Source organism: Haliotis cracherodii, unplaced genomic scaffold, assembly GCF_022045235.1.
Source record: "Haliotis cracherodii isolate W230 unplaced genomic scaffold, xgHalCrac1.p SCAF_1, whole genome shotgun sequence".
Classification (NCBI taxonomy): Eukaryota; Metazoa; Mollusca; class Gastropoda; order Lepetellida; family Haliotidae; genus Haliotis; species Haliotis cracherodii.
The window spans coordinates 8,969,736-8,989,604 of NW_027266264.1; the positions used below are offsets into that span (position 1 = coordinate 8,969,736).

General features: G+C 43.0%; 1 protein-coding gene across 2 annotated transcripts; it reads left to right on the forward strand.

Annotated features, from left to right (window-relative positions):
• Positions 1–310: 310 nt before the first annotated feature.
• LOC139459396 (aquaporin-10-like) lies at positions 311–19,009 on the forward strand. 2 transcript variants are annotated; one of them, XM_071240858.1, is made up of 7 exons: positions 311–569; positions 8,376–8,502; positions 9,306–9,443; positions 10,208–10,326; positions 10,834–11,051; positions 12,643–12,815; positions 17,525–19,009. In XM_071240858.1, exons 1-7 carry the CDS (start codon positions 462–464, stop codon positions 17,533–17,535), a joined length of 894 nt encoding a protein of 297 aa, XP_071096959.1. In that variant the 5' UTR covers positions 311–461; the 3' UTR covers positions 17,536–19,009. The 2 variants fall into 2 exon arrangements, with proteins under 2 accessions (XP_071096959.1, XP_071096954.1); XM_071240853.1 differs by having other exon boundaries at positions 12,643–12,778.
• The last annotated feature ends 860 nt before the right edge of the window (positions 19,010–19,869 follow it).

The following is a 19,869-nucleotide window of genomic DNA, read 5'->3' on the forward strand; positions in this document are numbered from 1 at the left end:
CAGGTTAAGGTTAAGGGGACAACATAAGGCGCTAGTGTGTTAATGTACCTGTCATGTCTGCAACATTACGACATGCAACAGCTGCACATAACGACGACATCAACCGGAGGCGCGCGATGTGCATACAGCTTAGCACTGGGCCTTTAAAACCAAGTAATGCGCATTGTCAAGCTCGCGTTGTAACAATGTCGGGGTCAGTAAACTAGACCCTAATTCAGATGATATTAACTCACGCCATATGTTTACATTGTATAAATCAATCAAGATGGAATATCTCAGCGATAAGACCGGCAACGCCCCCAAACGGAAAGGGGTTTGAGATTGACACCCCCTCCGTGCACCCCCATCCTCCTTCCTCCCTCCCCCCAAACAGTGTACCAGACCAGGGGCGCTGGTGGAAGACTTGTTGTAGCACTGGGCATCATTAACAAATGCAGGGTCAGGATACTGAACACCCGTGAATGAACAACATGGCCAACACGTGCAGAAAACAGTCATGTTTCAATCTGCAGAACTTTCCCATGACACGGGAATTCTTGGCGGAATTCCTGGGAACTTTCATCCTCCTGGTAAGTAGGTCAACTATGTTTGTGTCGTTATGTCTGCGAGTGTAATTAGAACAGTTTTGACGTGTGATTCACAGTCGACGCAGAGGTTAGGTTGTGTCGTCTCCCACGTTTTACCTCGCCGTGCTGTAACCGTTTCCACTTGCAGGTCCGCTGTCCTATTGATGTTAAGTGGCATAGATGTTTATTATCACGGTTTTTTTTATTATTACCCAATTAGTTTCATAGAAAGTTGGAAACTGTATAGTTGCCCGCCTATACTGCACAGTGTTATGGTAACGTATTACGGTCGACCCCCGACTAAAGCATAGTATCTGAAAATATTTAAAAAATTGACTGAAACAAACAATGCCATTTAAAATGAAAACGAGCCCCAATGCAATGGGAGAAGCTGTAGAAATTCTAGACTTGCTTCATTTAGAGCTATAGCATTACAGTAGGGGCTGGCCGGATAGGACAATATTAAGGTTCGGGGACTGTGAGAAAGACGACTACGATACCCGTACCATGGCCCCACAAAACACGTACCTGAAGTATTGATTGTATGTTGGGCTATTGATGTTTTTTCTTATAAATCTGTTTATCAGACACTTTCTGGTTTCGGGGCCAGCCGTTTAGTTCTCATATAGTGATAACGCGAATAGTTTATCTTTCCACTGATAACACCAAAGCGCTAGTGTTATACGATGACACGCATCTCACTTGCCAGGTATCCATCCAAGTGTGTTCAATATAGTAAAGCTACCACAATGCAATGTTTTTGCAATGTCTATGAATATATTTAAAAGATATCCTGATTGCTTTCATTTTCAAGGATAATACGAATACTGTAAAGCCATCTCTAGGTAAACATTAGAAACACATTATCTGTTCCCGAAAATGCCGGAACAAAATATATAATTTTTCTTCGTTCACGAGACATCCTGTATGTTCTGCAAAATATTTTATTGTGGGTTCCCAAAAATGTTCGGCTCAAGATTATAGGTAAAAAGTGTATGTTTGAAACTCTAACTGAAAATAGTGTATCAATTAAAACTACGAAAGCCATTTAAGACCATATTTTTTTTATTTTTTTTATTGTTTTCTTGAAATTTCAAGATACTAACTTGAAATTTCAAGATAATGATCTTCAAGATAATAAGTTGAAATTGTAAGATTTGAATTTCAAGATACTAACTTGAAATTTCAAGGTGCTAAGATCATTATCTTGAAATTTCAACTTAGTATATATTTTGATATTTCAACATAACATCTTAAAATCTCAAGTTAGTATCTTGAAATTCTAAATTATGTTTCTTGAAATTCTAAATTATGTCTCATGAAATTTCAAGTTAGCATCTTGAAATTTCAAGTCAGTATCTTGAAATGTCAACTTAGTATCTTTAAATGTTAACTTAATATCTTGAAATTTCAAGAAAAAAATATAAAAAACAAATGGCCCTAAAAGGCTTCCGTATAAAACTCCCAATTAAATGGTTGTCCCTTACGCCCAATGAGGAGCAGCACAAGAACACCCAATAGAGCTGCGAGTCGAACACCGCGTTATCGTTTAACGAGAGTACAACCATCAAAGTTAAGTGCTCCACTCAGATATATGAGGGTGACTCTCTTGCTCCCCTCTTCAGGAGCCTATGTAAGCTGGCGAAGCACCTCTTTGGGGTCACGGCATGCAGTGTTGATATCTGAATTATAACCCACGGAAGATGTATGCAAACACAATGACTTCATCTCCATTGTGAGGGATAAAGAAGTGCTAAGATATAATTCCATGCCACGACTGTTCGTGTACAGTGTATCTCAACACGAGGAGGGTGTGTTTGCGCTGCGGCCTATCCTGGCAGGTAATACCTGACACGGTACGTCGATACGTCTTGTGACGGCCGGTGTGGAGGGACAAGGGATTATATATAATTAGGGCTTTGTAGCGAGCAGTTGGAGACAAGCAGGGATGTGCCTCACACGGCGAATTAGTAAGCAAGACCGTGAAGACGATCTACCATCACAATGGGCCTTGTTAGACCTGCACCATGATTGTGGAATATATTTATTTTATGAAAAAAATAATAATCTAGAAACGCATACATAAGCATCAGCATAGGGAATTTGTTTTTAATATTTTTAGAGTCAAGAAGGATATTGTGTAATATAAGATTTCATAGACTTAATGTTAGTCTATGGGCCTTATGTACACTACATTCCACCATCGTCAATGGTTGTGTACGCTAAGTTTCCCCATCGTCAATGGTTGTGTACGCTAAGTTTCCCCATCATCAATGGTTGTGTACGCTAAGTTTCCCCATCGTCAATGGGCCTTGTGTAGACTAAGTTCCCTCATCGTCAATGGGCCTTGTGTAGACCAAGTTCCCTCATCGTCAATGGGCCTTGTGTACACTAAGTTCCCTCATCGTCAATGGGCCTTGTGTACACTAAGTTCCCTCATCGTCAATGGGCCTTGTGTACACTAAGTTCCCCCATCGTAAGCGTCAATTGGCCTTGTGTACACTAAGTTCCCTCATCGTCAATGGGCCTTGTGTAGACTAAGTTCCCTCATCGTCAATGGGCCTTGTGTACACTAAGTTCCCTCATCGTCAATGGGCCTTGTGTACACTAAGTTCCCTCATCGTCAATGGGCCTTGTGTACACTCAGTTCCCTCATCGTCAATGGGCCTTGTGTAGACTAAGTTCCCTCATCGTCAATGGGCCTTGTGTACGCTAAGTTCCCTCATCGTCAATGGGCCATGTGTACACTAAGTTCCCTCATCGTCAATGGGCCTTGTGTAGACTAAGTTCCCTCATCGTCAATGGGCCTTGTGTACACTAAGTTCCCTCATCGTCAATGGGCCTTGTGTAGACCAAGTTCCCTCATCGTCAATGGGCCTTGTGTACACTAAGTTCACTCATTGCAATGGGCCTTGTGTACACTAAGTTCCCTCATCGTCAATGGGCCTTCTGTACACTAAGTTCCCTCATCGTCAATGGGCCTTGTGTACACTAAGTTCACTCATCGTCATTGGGCCTTGTGTAGACTAAGTTCCCTCATCGTCAATGGGCCTTGTGTAGACTAAGTTCCCTCATCGTCAATGGGCCTTGTGTACACTAAGTTCCCTCATCGTCAATGGGCCTTGTGTACACTAAGTTCACTCATCGTCAATGGGCCTTGTGTACACTAAGTTACCCCATCGTCAATGGGCCTTGTGTACACTAAGTTCCCTCATCGTCAATGGGCCTTGTGTACACTAAGTTCACTCATCGTCAATGGGCCTTGTATACACTAAGTTCCCTCATCGTCAATGGGCCTTGTGTACACTAAGTTCACTCATCGTCAATGGGCCTTGTGTACACTAAGTTCCCTCATCGTCAATGGGCCTTGTGTACACTAAGTTCACTCATCGTCAATGGGCCTTGTGTACACTACGTCCCCCCATCGTCAATGGGCCATGTGTACATTAAGTTACCCTATCGTCAATGGGCCTTATGTACACTAAGTTCCCTCATCGTCAATGGGCCTTGTGTACACTAAGTTCCCCAATCGTCAATGGGCCTTGTATATACTAAATCCCCCAATCGTCAATGGGCCGTGTATACACTAAGTTCCCCCATCGTCAATAGGCCTTGTGTACACTACGTCCCCCCATCGTCAATGGGCCTTGTGTACACTAAGTTACCCCATCGTCAGTGGGCCCACTTCACGGTATTGTATGCAATACGTTCCCCCATCGACAATACAGCATGGCCTTACATACACGACGTTCCCACATCGTCAATAAATCACGGCCTTGTATTCAATACGTTCCCACATCCTCAATAAATCACGGCCTTGTAATCAATACGTTCCCACATCCTCAATAAATCACGGCCTTGTATTCAATACGTTCCCACATCCTCAATAAATCACGGCCTTGTATTCAATACGTTCCCACATCCTCAATAAATCACGGCCTTGTATTCAATACGTTCCCACATCGTCAATAAATCGCGGCCTTCTATACAATGGGTTTTTTTTCCGCCACCCGTGAATACATACGGCCGCTATGCGGAAATAGTGGTGACGCGTATCTATGGCACATATTGTATTTGTTGTCATGAGAGGTAGATTACCGTTTGTGACAAAACAGATAATACAAACAAACATACAAACCTGCGACGTATTAACGTAAGGAGTAGCTTGGTCCCCAGTACTTCTTGTGAGCACCACTACACTGAATAGGGTGGTACACAGGTGTGACCTTGCTGGCTGTGTCCGTGTACCTGGCGGGGTGGATTGATGCTCATGATATCAATAACTGGTTCTTCCGATCAAGACTCGGAACGGATGACCCAATCATCCCTGGCGCCACAATTCACAGTGCATGTGTAGCTTAACGTCCCTTGGGCTGGACTGAATTAGGCCTATAATCTTGGGTTCGAATCCCGGATTCCATTTGAAAATCGTTCTTGGTTTATTAGAACCATAACAATGTACTAAACGTCTACGGCCTGATCCACAATATGCAATCCTCTGATATGATTTTACGTAGCTTGGTAGAACTGACTTGACCCATTCAGTGAACACTACTGCATCCGATGAAATGTTAAACTGGGCAATGTGTGAGCGAATATAGTTTTACGCCGCCTTTATCAATATTCCAGCAATATCACGGCGGGGACACCAGAAATGGGCTTCACACATTGTACCGTTGTGGGGAATCGAACCCGGGTCATCGGCATGACGAGCGAACGCTTTAACTACTAGGCTACCCCACCGCCCAAACGGGGCAATGCCGTCTCCTACGGCGCAGTCGCTAAACTACGAATTATGAAACGAAACTGGACGAGACTTGCTAATCTCGTGTCTGTCCATGTGACCCAATTCATACAGACTGGATATTGCATCATCAAGCAAAACAACAGTTGGACTTCGTTCAGCAAAATGGTCTTATCGCTACATTTATCAATGAAAAATAGGATGTCTGATCGTAATAGGGCGAAGGTTGTTTTGCGAGTGGTGTATAGAGTTGAGACTGTAAACCGTTTAAAATGGGGCACATGTGATATACTCAGTTGATGACAGTCAGTGACTTCCAACAGTTGGAAACAGCGGAACGTGCATACATGAGATGGATTCTAGTTGAGCTGGTTAGAAAACAATTCACAGTATTAACCTTTCACGTCCTAATATGGTTAGACGTTTTAGACTTACATATGGTCTTTAAAGTCTTTAATTGTGTTGAATATTGCTGGTTAGAGGTGTCTATTACATTCTTCACATGTTCTGGAGACAAATGGCAATGCTAATTGTCCTGTCACAAGACACGTACGTCCTCGAAGAGGGCGTTCCGATCAGCACCTGGTGTGACCACTGTGGGCTGTTATCACTGCTCTACATCTCCTCGGCACAGACTGAATTAGTCTACGGATTCTGTCCTGTGGAATACTCCTCTTATTTTCCTGAAACGCGTTGGCCGGTTGTGCAAGTGTCTGTGGCGTAGGTTGACGTTGACGTACACGTCGATCGAGTTCATCTCACAGATGCTGTATCGGGTTCAGATCCGGGGATAAGGAAGGCCAGGCAAGACACTGACGTTTGAATTATGAAAAAAGTCAGTGACAGGAGCTATGTGTTGTGCAGCGTTATCATGTTGAAACAGAAAAGGTGGCTCAATAGCGTCGAAAGAGAGATGGTCATTCGATGGTCAGTTAGTCAATATAGTAGATCAATACTCATATTTAGGAATCTGGTTCTCACACACAATGAATTGGAAAAAATGTGCCCTTGACTTATCCTTGCGTGCAAAGAAAGCTTTAATAAGTGTAATGACTATTTCTCATAAAGTAGGATCGATGTCACCTAATATCTTCTTTAAGCTTTTTGATACCCAGATACAACCAATTTTATTGTATGGTTCTGAAGTATGGGGATTTCAACGTTATGACTGTTTAGAGGAGGTTCACTTATTCACATGTAAAAAGTTTCTTTGTGTCGGATCATCTACACCAAATTGCATGTTTTATGGTGAATGTGGTAGATACCCATTATATATTAACTCTCAGATCAGATGTTTAAAATACTGGTTTAAAATTCTTCATATGCATGAACAACGTCTCCCCGAATTAGCTTATACCATGCTTCTACATTTAGATAACATGGGAAAGAATACTTGGACATCGCATATAAGAAATCTTGTATTTTCGCATGGTTTTGGTTTTATATGGCTATGTCAGTCAGTTGGAAATGTAAATATGTTTCTTAATGAATTTCGGAATCGGTCTATAAATATGTTCTACCAAGAATGGCACTCCACTTTAGAGGATAGTTCACGTTATGAATATAACCAAACTTTCAAGACTTTTCTTCAACCAGAAATATATTTATCAGTACTCACTACGGAAAAGTTAAGAAAACAGTTAATTAAATATCGACTTGGTTTGCTAGAGCTATTTGTAAATGAAGGAAGAAAACTGTCCATTGAAAAAAGGAAAAGAATTTGTCCATTGTGTAATCTAGAGATAGAAAATGAAATTCATTTTGTGTTTGTCTGTCCTTTTTACAGTGATCTCCGAAAGAAATATATAAAAGATTATTTAATACCAATGTCACCGATAAACGCCTTTGTAGTTATGCTGACGACAAAGAACGAATCAAATATATTATATCTTCCTCTTTATATTAAGCATGCATTAGCCAAAAGAAATACATTAATCAAACAACGTGTATATCCCAATGTGTAACATATATGATTTCTTTCTACATGCGTAACTCTTTCTTGTATATGGACCTGTGGCCTTTTGGACAATAAACTTCTTTGACTTGACTTGACTTGACTTGACTTGAAACAACTCCCTCTGCCCGTTGATAATCGGAAGAAGGCGACGTTGAAGAATTTGGTCGATGTGCCGATTTGCTGTGAGATCCCCCTGAACCGGCACCAAATCAGATCACCGTGTATCGGATATGGCTTCACACACCATCACACTTCCGAACGCAGTCTGGTGCGAAGCGTTCATTTCGACGTCGGTAGCCCGCTGTCTTCCATCTCCAACGCGGATGGTGATTATATACGTATCCAACACAAAGACAATTTAGGCAGTTAATGAACAGCAAAAATAGCCACATTCTTCTCAGACTTTGGTTAATAAGATATTTGAAAGAAAGCTGATGTATTGACTATTAATAACACTTAAACGTGTACATCTATTCAGATCCGGGAGCGGTCGGGTAGCCTAGTGGTTAAAGCGTTCGCTCGTCACGATGAAGACCCGGGTTTGATTCCCGACATGGGTACAATGTGTGAAGCCTATTTCTGGTGTCCCCCGCTGTGATATTGCTGGAATATTGCTAAAAGCGGCGTAAAACCATACTCACTCGCTCTATTCAGATCCAATAGACAAGTGGAGCTTCACGACAGAACTTTCCAACAGCAAAATGTCATTGTACTATTGGCCCCATGACTACATATATATCTATCTGAATTAAATCTGTCTGTCTGTCTGTCTAAAGAACCCTTATACAACTTCGTCCTTTTTCTCTTCTAAATGTAATTAAATACCTTTTGATATCATTCAAAACATCACAAAGACAAACAGCATTGAGTATAAACGATGGGGCACATGCTAACCTCACACTATATGTAAAGATGTTGTTTTATATGATAAATAGCGTATTTAAGAATCGTCTCCATATAACCAATTCTGTATCCAGGAATTCATGTTTGAAAAAGAGACAACACATGTTGGGGCTGTTGACTTCAGTGATAACATGGTGGAGCAGCATCTTCATCATGTCAGCCCACGTATAGCTCTCTGTCATGTCTCTCGCTCTGTGCCCTGCAGGTATTTGGTGAGGGATCTGTCGCCCAGGTGGTTCTCAGTGAGGGCAAGAATGGATCCCCCCAGTCCATCTACTGGTCGTGGGGGATAGGCGTTACCATGGGGATATACGTGTCGGGGGGAGTGTCCGGTAAGCATGCTTGACCCGGTTCCTTCTCTATTCGCCTACAGTGCATTTCTCCTGCAGTGCCGACCGACTACAGTAATGCTGGTATTTAGTGGAGCTCTTTCTGCTGCAGACCAGGTCACGTGATGTCCGATTGTTATTGTAGGAATAACCAACCAATCAGACCGAACTACAGATAGCAGGTACACTGGTGACTTGCCTACTCTATAAGCGTCATCCGGAAATATCCAATAACATGACAATCTCACATTATTTGTTTGTTTGATGTTTAACTCCGCACTCAGCAATATTACAGCTATATGACGACGGTCTGTAGGTAATCGAGACTGGACCATGCAATCCAGTGGTTGATATCATGAGCATCGATCCACGCAATTGGGATACGATGACATGCATCAACCAAGTCAGTGAGCCTGACCACCCGATCCCGTTAGTCGCCTCTTACGACAAACATAGTCGCCTTTTATAACAAGTATGGGTTGCTTGAGACCTATTCTAACCCGGATCTTCACGGGTCCAATCTTACAATAAGCCTGGCAGTACAATAATTTGCCAACTGAAACAATATATTTTATAAATAAGACTTACATGATACGTTAATATGTTTTTCCCACATTTTGATAAGAAAAAGCATTTGTGCAACATCTTATCCCTGACTCGTCAGCGTGTATGCTCAAACGAAACTACAACTGTATATGTTCATGAGGTTATATTTTAAGATGTTACTGTATTTAAGTCACCATCTTGTCTATGATGACGTTGACTACAACGATGATGACGATGTCAACACACCATGTGTTCTCCAGGTGGCCACCTCAACCCTGCCGTCACCGTGGCCCAGGCGGCCCTGGGGAGGCTGCAGTTGAAGAAGGTGCCGGTCTACCTCCTGGCTCAGTACCTGGGGGCCTTTGTCGCCTCCATCCTCGTGTACCTGGTGTATACAGGTGGGTGTATCCCTTGTGTATGCTATTAGTTACGGTGTCATATTACGTCAGCAGAAAAATAGCTGACGCCTCACCCAATATCTTTCTGCTAACCTAATATGCCGTATACGGCTACTAAAGACACCTTAACTAATATGCCGAAAAGTTTACACTATCTGGTATCAATATCGCACATGCCATGTCAAAATGAAATCTTGACACTTATAACCGTTGACTTTAAGGATCAAAGGGAGACTACTCTTGAAACCGTAGAAGCCGTAATTTCAACTAAAATCTTTATCACATCAATATTAATGATATTAAAACACAAAACAGTTTCAAATAACAAATTTCGGTACTAGCATTTCCATGTGAAATATGTGAGGTGGGTTTTGGAAAATCCAAGATGGCAGTTACTGACGGTATACGGTCTCATATTAGATCAGTATCAACCATCTTGGATTTTTACTGACGGTGTACGGGCTCATGTGGGGTCAGTAGTTCTGCTCTCTCATTGGCCAGTCTCACTTTGAGGCATAATAAATGTAAGTATAGGCCCGGTGTACGTACAGCTGAGATTACTCCTCGTGTTCCTGGTGTACATAGGTATCCGAATACATCTGATGTATCAGTTATCTACTGATGATGGCCGAATACCCCCTGTGAAAACGGTAAGCTCATGGTGTATCTGATATTTACGTTTGTGACCTGGTACGTCCCGTCAGTCTTGTCTCCTTTGTCGCCATGTGTACATGTAATATGTTGATATCCGTCATGTATCTTAGACGCACTACATCACTACGACGACGGGGTCCGGGCTGTAGTCGGCAACGTCTCCACCGCCGGCATCTGGGCAACCTACCCGCAGCCCTTCGTCTCTACAGCCAACGGTTTCGGTGACCAGGTGACTACTCGCATAATTTATTTCATTTTAACTCCGTCAACTCATTGTTATTAGCGCATGTGTTACAACGTAATTTGGTTGCATTCAGTGTGTGTGAGTGAGATTTAACGCCGCTTTGAACAGTATTTCAGTTATGTCACGGCAAGTCAGCTTGATGTCGGAGGGAAGCCCTAAGTGTCGCAGGTCTTAACCATAACGAGTACGGCGATGGTGCTGACACACCTAGAAACACAACCAGGGCATGTGTTTGAACCCACGATGACAGATTTCTTGCATGCCTCAACGACGCAAGACTAGCCGACTGGGCCACCCGTGATAATTACATCCTCAAATATGTTCCACAGTCTTTGCAAAAAATACGGAAGCCTTTTAGGGCCATTTGTTTTGTTTTTTCTTGAACTTTCCAGATCCTATGTTGAAATTTCAAGCTACTACGTTGAAATTTCTAGAGAAAAAATGGCCCTGAAAAACTTCAGTAAGAAATAGAAAATAAATATTACACTGCAGGTTTTCGGCACTGCTATCCTGCTGATATGTGTGATGGGAGTGACCGACCCCCGGAATATGTCCCCACCCTCAGGCCTTATCCCTATCAGTGTGGGCTTGATCGTCGTGGCCATTGGCATGACATTCGGCTTCAACTGCGGGTATGCTATCAACCCGGCAAGGGACCTCGGACCGCGAATCTTCACCGCTGTAGCAGGCTGGGGATCAGATCCTTTCAGGTAGGTGCAACAAGGCGTCATATTGTCCGTGTAGCAGGGTCTGTCAGGTCCTTTCAGGTAGGTGCAACAAGGCGTCATATTGTCCGTGTAGCAGGCTGTGTCAGGTCCTTTCAGGTGGGTGCAACAAGGCGTCATATTGTCCGTGTAGCAGGCTGTGTCAGGTCCTTTCGGGTGGGTGCAACAAGGCGTCATATTGTCTGTGTAGCAGGGTCTGTCAGGTCCTTTCGGGTGGGTGCAACAAGGCGTCATATTGTCCGTGTAGCAGGGTCTGTCAGGTCCTTTCGGGTGGGTGCAACAAGGCGTCATATTGTCCGTGTAGCAGACTGGGAATCAGGTCCTTTCAGGTAGGTGCAACAAGGCGTCATATTGTCCGTGTAGCAGACTGGGGATCAGGTCCTTTCAGGTAGGTGCAACAAGGCGTCATATTGTCCGTGTAGCAGGCTGTGTCAGGTCCTTTCGGGTGGGTGCAACAAGGCGTCATATTGTCCGTGTAGCAGGCTGTGTCAGGTCCTTTCTGGTGGGTGCAACAAGGCGTCATATTGTCCTTGTAGCAGGCTGTGTCAGGTCCTTTCAGGTAGGTGCAACAAGGCGTCATATTGTCCGTGTAGCAGGCTGTGTCAGGTCCTTTCAGGTAGGTGCAACAAGGCGTCATATTGTCCGTGTAGCAGGCTGTGTCAGGTCCTTTCAGGTAGGTGCAACAAGGCGTCATATTGTCCGTGTAGCAGGGTCTGTCAGGTCCTTTCGGGTGGGTGCAACCATAGGTCATAGTGGCCGTGTAGAAGGCTGTGTCAGGTCCTTTCAGGTAGGGGCAACAAGGCGTCATATTGTCCGTGTAGCAGGCTGTGTCAGGTCCTTTCGGGTGGGTGCAACCATAGGTCATATTGTCCTTGTAGCAGGCTGTGTCAGGTCCTTTCGGGTGGGTGCGACAAGGCGTCATATTGTCCGTGTAGCAAGCTGTGTCAGGTCCTTTCGGGTGGGTGCAACAAGGCGTCATATTGTCCGTGAAGAATACTGGGGATCAGGTCCTTTCAGGTGGGTGCAATTATATGTTATATTGTCCGTGTAGCAGGCTGGGGACCAGGTCCTTTCAGGTGGGTGCAATTATGTGTTATATTGTCCGTGTAGCAGGCTGGGGACCAGGTCCTTTCAGGTGGGTGCAATTATATGTTATATTGTCAGTGAAGCAGGATGGGGTTCAGGTCCTTTCAGGTGGGTGCAACCATAGGTCATATTGTCATTGAAGCAGGATGGGGGTCAGGTCCTTTCAGGTGGGTGCAACCATACGTCATATTGTCATTGAAGCAGGATGGTGGTCAGGTCCTTTCAGGTGGGTGCAACCATACGTCATATTGTCATTGAAGCAGGATGGGGGTCAGGTCCTTTCAGGTGGATGCAACCAGTGGTCATATTGTCAGTGAAGCAGAATGAGGGTCAGGTCCTTTCAGGTGGGTGCAACCATAGGTCATATTGTCATTGAAGCAGGATGGGGGTCAGGTCCTTTCAGGTGGGTGCAACCATACGTCATATTGTCTGTGAGATAACCGATTGACAGTGTTCCTGTACATGTGTATCACAATTCCTTTTACTGCAGCTTCCGTGGCTTCAACTGGTTCTGGGTGCCTATCCTGGGGCCCCATATAGGTGCTATACTCGGGGCCTACTTCTACCAGGCGTGTGTAGGCTTCCACTGGCCTACTGAGGTCGACATCTCCTCTGACACCAAAGACGTAAGCAAGGAGACGGGGCATGTGAATGTTGGCTTTGGTACGTAGTGTAGCATTCCCCCGGTGTGGAGCCGACAGAGTCAGCTTCTGTTGTACTTGATCCAATTTGTCATTGGGTAAAAATAAACAGATTCAATTTACACCCGTTCTTAGACTGACGCTGAACTCTGTCGCGCTCACACTGCATGTGAGGAGGGTTGTTGGTTTCCGTCGCAGTCAACAGTATGACAGTTACGTCGTGGCGGTTTGTAAAATGAAAACGTTTGTTGCATGAGAAACGATGACGTCGGAGTACGCCGACACTTGACGCCATGACACAACAATATGTCATCGTTGTTCGACACTTGAAACACGCATGAGTTGGCTGGGACTTAATCATGCACACATCGGCATCATTATACGTACACATGCCGGGCAAAAGAAAGTATCAACTTGAAAATGGATTTGATGAAAAATATAAACGTTATCAAAACGTTACTAGGCTGAAAACAGTCGCCGAACACTGTAGACTTAAGGCCCAAACCACAGCCATGATGCCCTGTATCATGCACTACCATCGAATAACCATTTTAGCCACCATCAAACATGTGTATACTTTCTTCTGCCGGCCAGTGAATAAGACCCGTAGTCAACATTGTAGGGGATTTAGATAGGAATATTCAATATTTCGACTACTTTGAAAATTATAGAAATCATTCAGATAGAAATCAAAAATTATCTGTTCATGTTAAAAGAATTTCACATACATCAAAAGTATAGGGTTTTGGCCTTTGAATATTTATACTAGACGTTTAATATCAATACATGGCATTTGACAACAGCCTAAATGCTTCAAATTATTCAGGAATAAACAATACAGTGTTGGCAGACACCGGTTCGTGCGAGAGGTTATGCACGCATTGATTTCTCTCTTGGGGATTAAAAAACATCTGCAATGGACGTCCTTAAACCCAAATCACTCACTCACTGCATGAATAGTATTACCATAACTTGGCTGGAAACATATTGTCAATCGAGCAGGGGACTATTGCTGAGTGCGGCGTTAAACAAAAAAACAACTGAACTCACTGCTAAATGAAGCAATTTGAAATTCAAGAACAACTCTTGTCCTGTATAAAGTTTACATCTACACAACCACGAGACTCGATCGAGTTTGTTACGAGCTGAGAGAGCACATTTTTTTGCAAACATATATTTGAATAATTTGAATTATATCCAAATTAAGGGGAGACAATTCATTTTCAGTCAGGTTATGGTTTGACATTTTTTCATATATACTCTTCAAAGAAAGAAACGCAAAGTCAGATGTGAGGTAGGAAAATACATTTATACGAGGAACAAGGTATTGAGCCAAAATGTTGTGGAGAGAACACTTGGTGATTGTAATCAACTCAGTTATCGGTACATAGGAAATGTCCAAGGTGAAGGTCAGCTACCATCAATAACGCGTATGTCCCCCGTTGGAATCGATAAGGGCCTGACATCTCCTGCCCATGGAAGAGACGAGTATGCGAATCACATCCGGGGGAATGGTAGTCCACTCGGGCTGCAACGCAACAGCCAACTGCTGCAACGTCTGGGGTTGTGGTTGACGTCGGCGTAGCCGTCTATCTAATTCATCAGACTGGTGCTCTATCGGGTTCCCGGGGCGGTCGGGTAGCCTAGTGGTTAAAGCGTTGGCTCGTCACGCCGAAGACCCGGGTTCGATTGCCGACATGGGCACAATGTGTGAAGCCCATTTCTGGTGTTCCCCGCCGTGATATTGCTGGAATATTGCTAAAAGCGGCGAAAAACCATACTCACTCACTAACTCACTCACTCTATCGGGTTCAAATCCGGGGATCTGGAGGGCCAGGGGAGGACTTGAACGTTGTTGTTGTGTAGACAGGCTCTTGTGGTCCGTGCAGTATGCGGTCGAGCGTTGTCCTGCTGGAATACACCGTTGCCGTTGGCTGCAATTGGGAGGACGTGTGGTAAGAGAATTTCGTTGATGTATCATTGAGCCGTAAGGTTGCTCTGGACAAGGACCAAACCAGTCCTGCCATGATGAGGGATAGCCGCCCACATCATAACGCAACCCCCACCAAACCTGTCCACTTCCTCTACACAGTTTCCGGCGTAACGTTCTCCCCGACTTCTGTAGACCCGTGCTGTTCCATCCCCTCGACGGAGGAGCAATCGTAATTCGTCGCTGAACCAGACATCTCTCCATCGCAGTTGAGGCCATACCCTGTGTTGACCAACGCAGTCGTTGTTGACGATGTTGTCGATATGACGCGTCGAACAGGACGTATACCTGCTGGTCTTAAACGGTTTCGTTCGGTCTCGTCGAAGATTCTGCGCAGTCGAGTATTTGGGATGCGGTTGAGGTAGCTGTCGTCGTCCTCTCACGTAGGTGGCGCAGTCGGGTGTAGCGATCTTGGGCGGGGCTGGTTACTCTTGGTCGTCCCGACCTTGGCCGATCACGTGTTGACTCCATGCTGTTGAAACCAATCCCATAGCCTTGTGATGCTGGGCGCTACATTGAAAACCCTGGCTACAGCTGATCGTTGTTTCTTTGAACTCCTGTTAATCTTGGCATGTTGTTGAACTGTCACTGTTCGATTGACGCAGATGCCAGGCAATAAAAAAACCTGCACTTTAATACCGTTCATAGGGCTGCCTCACGTGCAGTACGTGCAGCTCCATGGCCCTTTTGTTAATGCACTGTGTGCGTCTTTTCCGAATCATACGTGTTTCCCGACTAATGGTTTGCATGTCCTTGTTGTGATCATTTTGAACACATTAAACCTCTTTAGTTTCCTCTTAGTTCGCTTATTTGGCTTTTATAGCCAAAAATATCCGTATTGCCTTTCTTTATTTGAAGAGTATAGTATAAAATAGAAATATACATGGTAATACTGAAGTAAAAAACTATGTCGAATGAATTATGCATGATTGTGCATGTGACGTAGAGACATACAATGCACGAAAGGTAGTTTTCCTGTACACACTAGTGGAAAGGCATGGCATGTTGATTCATTAGCACTGCACCATCACGATGTGGACAATAATTGTGTGTTTGTTTATTACTTTGATGCATGCCCGTGTTTAATGGATGAAAACTGCAACTGTTTTCTTTTATTGAACTGTCATGATTGTTTTCAAAAGAAATATCATTTTGATATTTAAACAAATATGCATTTGAACATTGTAAATATAAGAGAACTTGGTAGTGCAGTGGATAGAGTGTCTGACCATGAGAGCGGAAGGTCGGGAATTCGATCATAACAAAAGCTGTATATGATGCTACTTGATCTTTCCCTGCCCGGCGTTTGGAAAATAACAGTGCGGTTTGAATCTAAACGGCAGAAATTTGTGAGACCAACATTCAATTTATGCAGTGGTGTATAAATATTACTTTCAATGACAGCATATCAGTAAAGATGGGACTGTACACAGGTCATTTTGTAAGTTTGTTCAAAATATCAGAATATTATTCACTAAGGATGCGTAGTCTACGGAGAATGTGACATACATTTATTATATGTTAAATATCATACAAATTGTATTAAATTTTAGTTGACATTACTAATAAAGGCCACAAAACTCTGTCCATCGCCACAAGAAATCACTGCTCAAAGCAGAGTGGATTCCGATAATACCATGAATATGTGTTTATGAATCACTATCAAATAGTCATGATAACATCGCCGACTTACAGATACCCCTACCCATGTTATCAAATGTTAACGTGGATGTGTTACGACAGATATGTGACCGTAAACACCCTAGTTGGCGTCTAATGTCAAACGTTTATTATGTTCCTGTAGCCGTGTGTGAGTTGATCATGGGGATGGAGGCAAAGGCATATTTTATAATACGTTTCGACAGAGACTTACTGACTCTGCTCAGTATACTGACATTCAGAAGTACCTGGTAGAAAGTCGTTATACTTTTACTCATGCTTGAAATGTACAGTTAAGTCGAGGTTATATTTACACTGTAATAAGAACAATAAATTGAGAGTGAGTGAATGTGGTTTTACACCGCTTTTAGTAATATTCCAGCAATTTCACGGCCGGGGACACCATAAATGGGCTTCACACATTGTACCCATGTGGGAAATCGAACCCGGATCTTCGGCGTGACGAGCGAACGCTTTAACCCAGTGCCCCAGTAAATTGCTATTGTTGAGAAGCCCCTTTACTATCCGGGAAAACAAAGCGTTAGAAGAGATCTGTGTCACATTGAAGATATCGAGGCAAATTGTTTACTGTGTCATGTCTTTGGAAATGGAAACATTTCAATTTGCATTGTACATTATATGGTGAATTACGAACTCCTGACATTATAATATTACGTAATAAGGTTGTACCCTGTTTCAAGTTTATATCTGTAACTGAACACACTTATGGATTGTTCATGTTAGGAACATATTTGTATTGTCTTAAATATTCGTACTGATATGATGTATTATAAGTACGTGTGTTCTGCAAAATTGTTCTATTAAGATTGTACGTATTGTGGGTAAGTTGTCTTTGAAGCAATAAACATTGATTGGTTGGTTGGTTGGTTGGTTGGATGGTTGGTTGGTTGATTGATTGATTGATCGATTGAATGCTTGTTTGCTTGCTTGCTTGCTTGCTTGGCTGGCTGGTTGGTTGGTTGGTTGGTTGATTAATTGATACCAATAAAGCACGTGTTTTTCATGTTAAGGATACATGACTGTTAATGAAGCTAGTTATTCTCTATTTCGTTGACTTCCAGAGCTCAATTGATCATTTCGATGGCATGGAACAGATGAATCTCGCCAGTTGATGCGGCTCGACCTATATACTCTCGTTAGGCGGCGTCCAGTGACTCGTCTTTGCAGACAACGTTGTCTTCTGTGTTGTTACAACGCTCAATCTGTTTTCACTTTCTTGTGACATTGCTACCTGTTGCGACGTCTTTGGTTGGATCAAAAGACGTTGTCACCCTGGTATGGTGTTGTAAACCTTCGTATTTGTTATTGCCTGTTTTTCCTCTGTTATGCTGGTATTCTTGAAACCTCGAGGAGTCCCGTACTGGCGTACTTAATGTGTCTTAAGGCAGCCATTGTTCGTTCATTTGACTGTTACAGTAATCTCATTCACACGATCAGGTGGTCAGGGTCGGTGACCTGGTTGACTTCTTGTCATCGTATCCTAACAGCCTCGATGTTCATGATGTCAATCACTGATTGTCTGGTCAAACAAACATGAATCCCTTATATACCGCCACGAACAAAACGACTGCAAGTGGATTTCTGAGCGGAGAATGAATCCCTTATACCCCGCCATGAAGCAAAAAGCTATAAGTTGTTTAGGAGTCAGTGAAATAATCTCAGCTCAATCGAACAGCTGTCGTCTATTAATTTTCAATTTGTTTTAATTCTTTTACAATGGCAGATTGAAAAATCCGTGGTAGCAGTATCACGAGGGGTATATGTGGTTTTATTCGTCCATCTTTTGGTTTCATAGCCCTCGTCTCCGGCTCGGGGTATAAAAGCTAACGCGGGACGCATAAAATCACATGTTCCCCGTGATACTGCTTCAGCTTATATTGTTTTATTAGAATGTAGTCTTATGATAATAAATATCAATATAACTAGACCAGTGGTATTACACTATTTCGGTTCAGAAAGCATGGTGGTAACAAACGGAAAACAAAGTATTTCTTTGAAGTGCTCCACATTTTGTATTTTTTTTAACCTTGGATCGGAAATTCAGGAATAGTTGTTTAGGATTTTCTTATGAGATATGAAATCTATTCCACATAGTCAATCTTTGCATGCATACAGCGAGGTCTTCTTTGAGTAATTCAACTTTTCCAAGTACTCACGGGCGGCGGGGTAGCTTAGTGGTTAAAGCGCTCGGTCGTCATGCCGAAGACCCGGGTTCGATTCCCAAATGGGTACAATCAGCCGTGATATTGCTGGAATATTGCCAAAAGCGGCCTAAACCCATACTCATTACTCTCAAAGTACTATTTTTACTTAATCGATATTTTGTCCGATGGGTCAAAGTCGACCTGAATAAAGAGATTTGTATTGGTTTGGTTTGGGTCGGCGATATACTTAATTGTGCGACCTGATTATAGACAGCGCCCTAGGCATTGAGTAGATGTCATAATGTTTGGTCTAAATATTGTACATAACGTTATATTATTCAGTTATTATTCCTACTCATCAATTACGCTCAATTGGCCAGTTGCTCTTGGCGCATAATAAACATACCTCACAGAAGCATGTCTTTGGTTGTATAGTGTCCACGATTGGGTATATACCATGTCATATTCAATAACGTTCAATTATTCAACACTATTGAACACTTGAAATACACTATGCTGTTTTTATACCTAATTTGTATAGAAATGTGATAAATGTTGGAGCTGAAGCATTTTTCGAACAGCACTCCACTTAAATAATCCGGACTGAAAGACAAACAAACAACACTGAGCAACACGAATACTGACCTCGCTGGAGTACCATGTCTTATGTGTGATACATACGAGCGGCGTTCAATCCGTTTTGCAACTTCAATATAAGACCAAATCGCAGAATATCTTTTGCACTTTTATTTTTCAATATAATCTCCATTCACCTCAATACACTTATTCCATTTGTCCTTCAAGATTTTAAAACCACTTTTATAGAAATCCGCAGATTGGCCCTCTAACCACGCCTCTGTGGCAGCCTTTATGTCCTCGTCATCCTGGAAGCGTCTTCCACGTAGGGCAGATTTCATTTCCCGGAACAGGAAATAGTCACTGGGGGCTAAGTTTGGGCTGTAGTGTGGGTGCCCTACCTCCCCCCTCCCTTTTGAAAACCAAATGTAGTATGCTGTAGGCAGTAAAACTATCTGAGAGAGGATATTGATATTTTGGACCCCTCCCTTTTAAAAAAGCTGGATCCGCCCTTGCATTGTATATGCTCTCACATGTCACATGTCACATGTCTGCCTGGATTCAAGTATTTACAAGTCACTATAATATAGTTCGACCATTGCCGACTGTAGCGTTAAAAAGCATCACCACTCACTCACTCATTCACTCACTCACTTCTCAACCATGCATAATCATACATTTCATCA

Coding starts and splice junctions, on each gene's coding strand:
- LOC139459396 (XM_071240853.1), top strand. CDS start 462: ATGAACAACATGGCCAACACGTGCAGAAAACAGTCATGTTTCAATCTG. Junction 8,503..9,305: donor CGTGTCGGGGGGAGTGTCCG/GTAAGCATGCTT, acceptor TGTGTTCTCCAG/GTGGCCACCTCAACCCTGCC. Junction 10,327..10,833: donor CCAACGGTTTCGGTGACCAG/GTGACTACTCGC, acceptor ATTACACTGCAG/GTTTTCGGCACTGCTATCCT.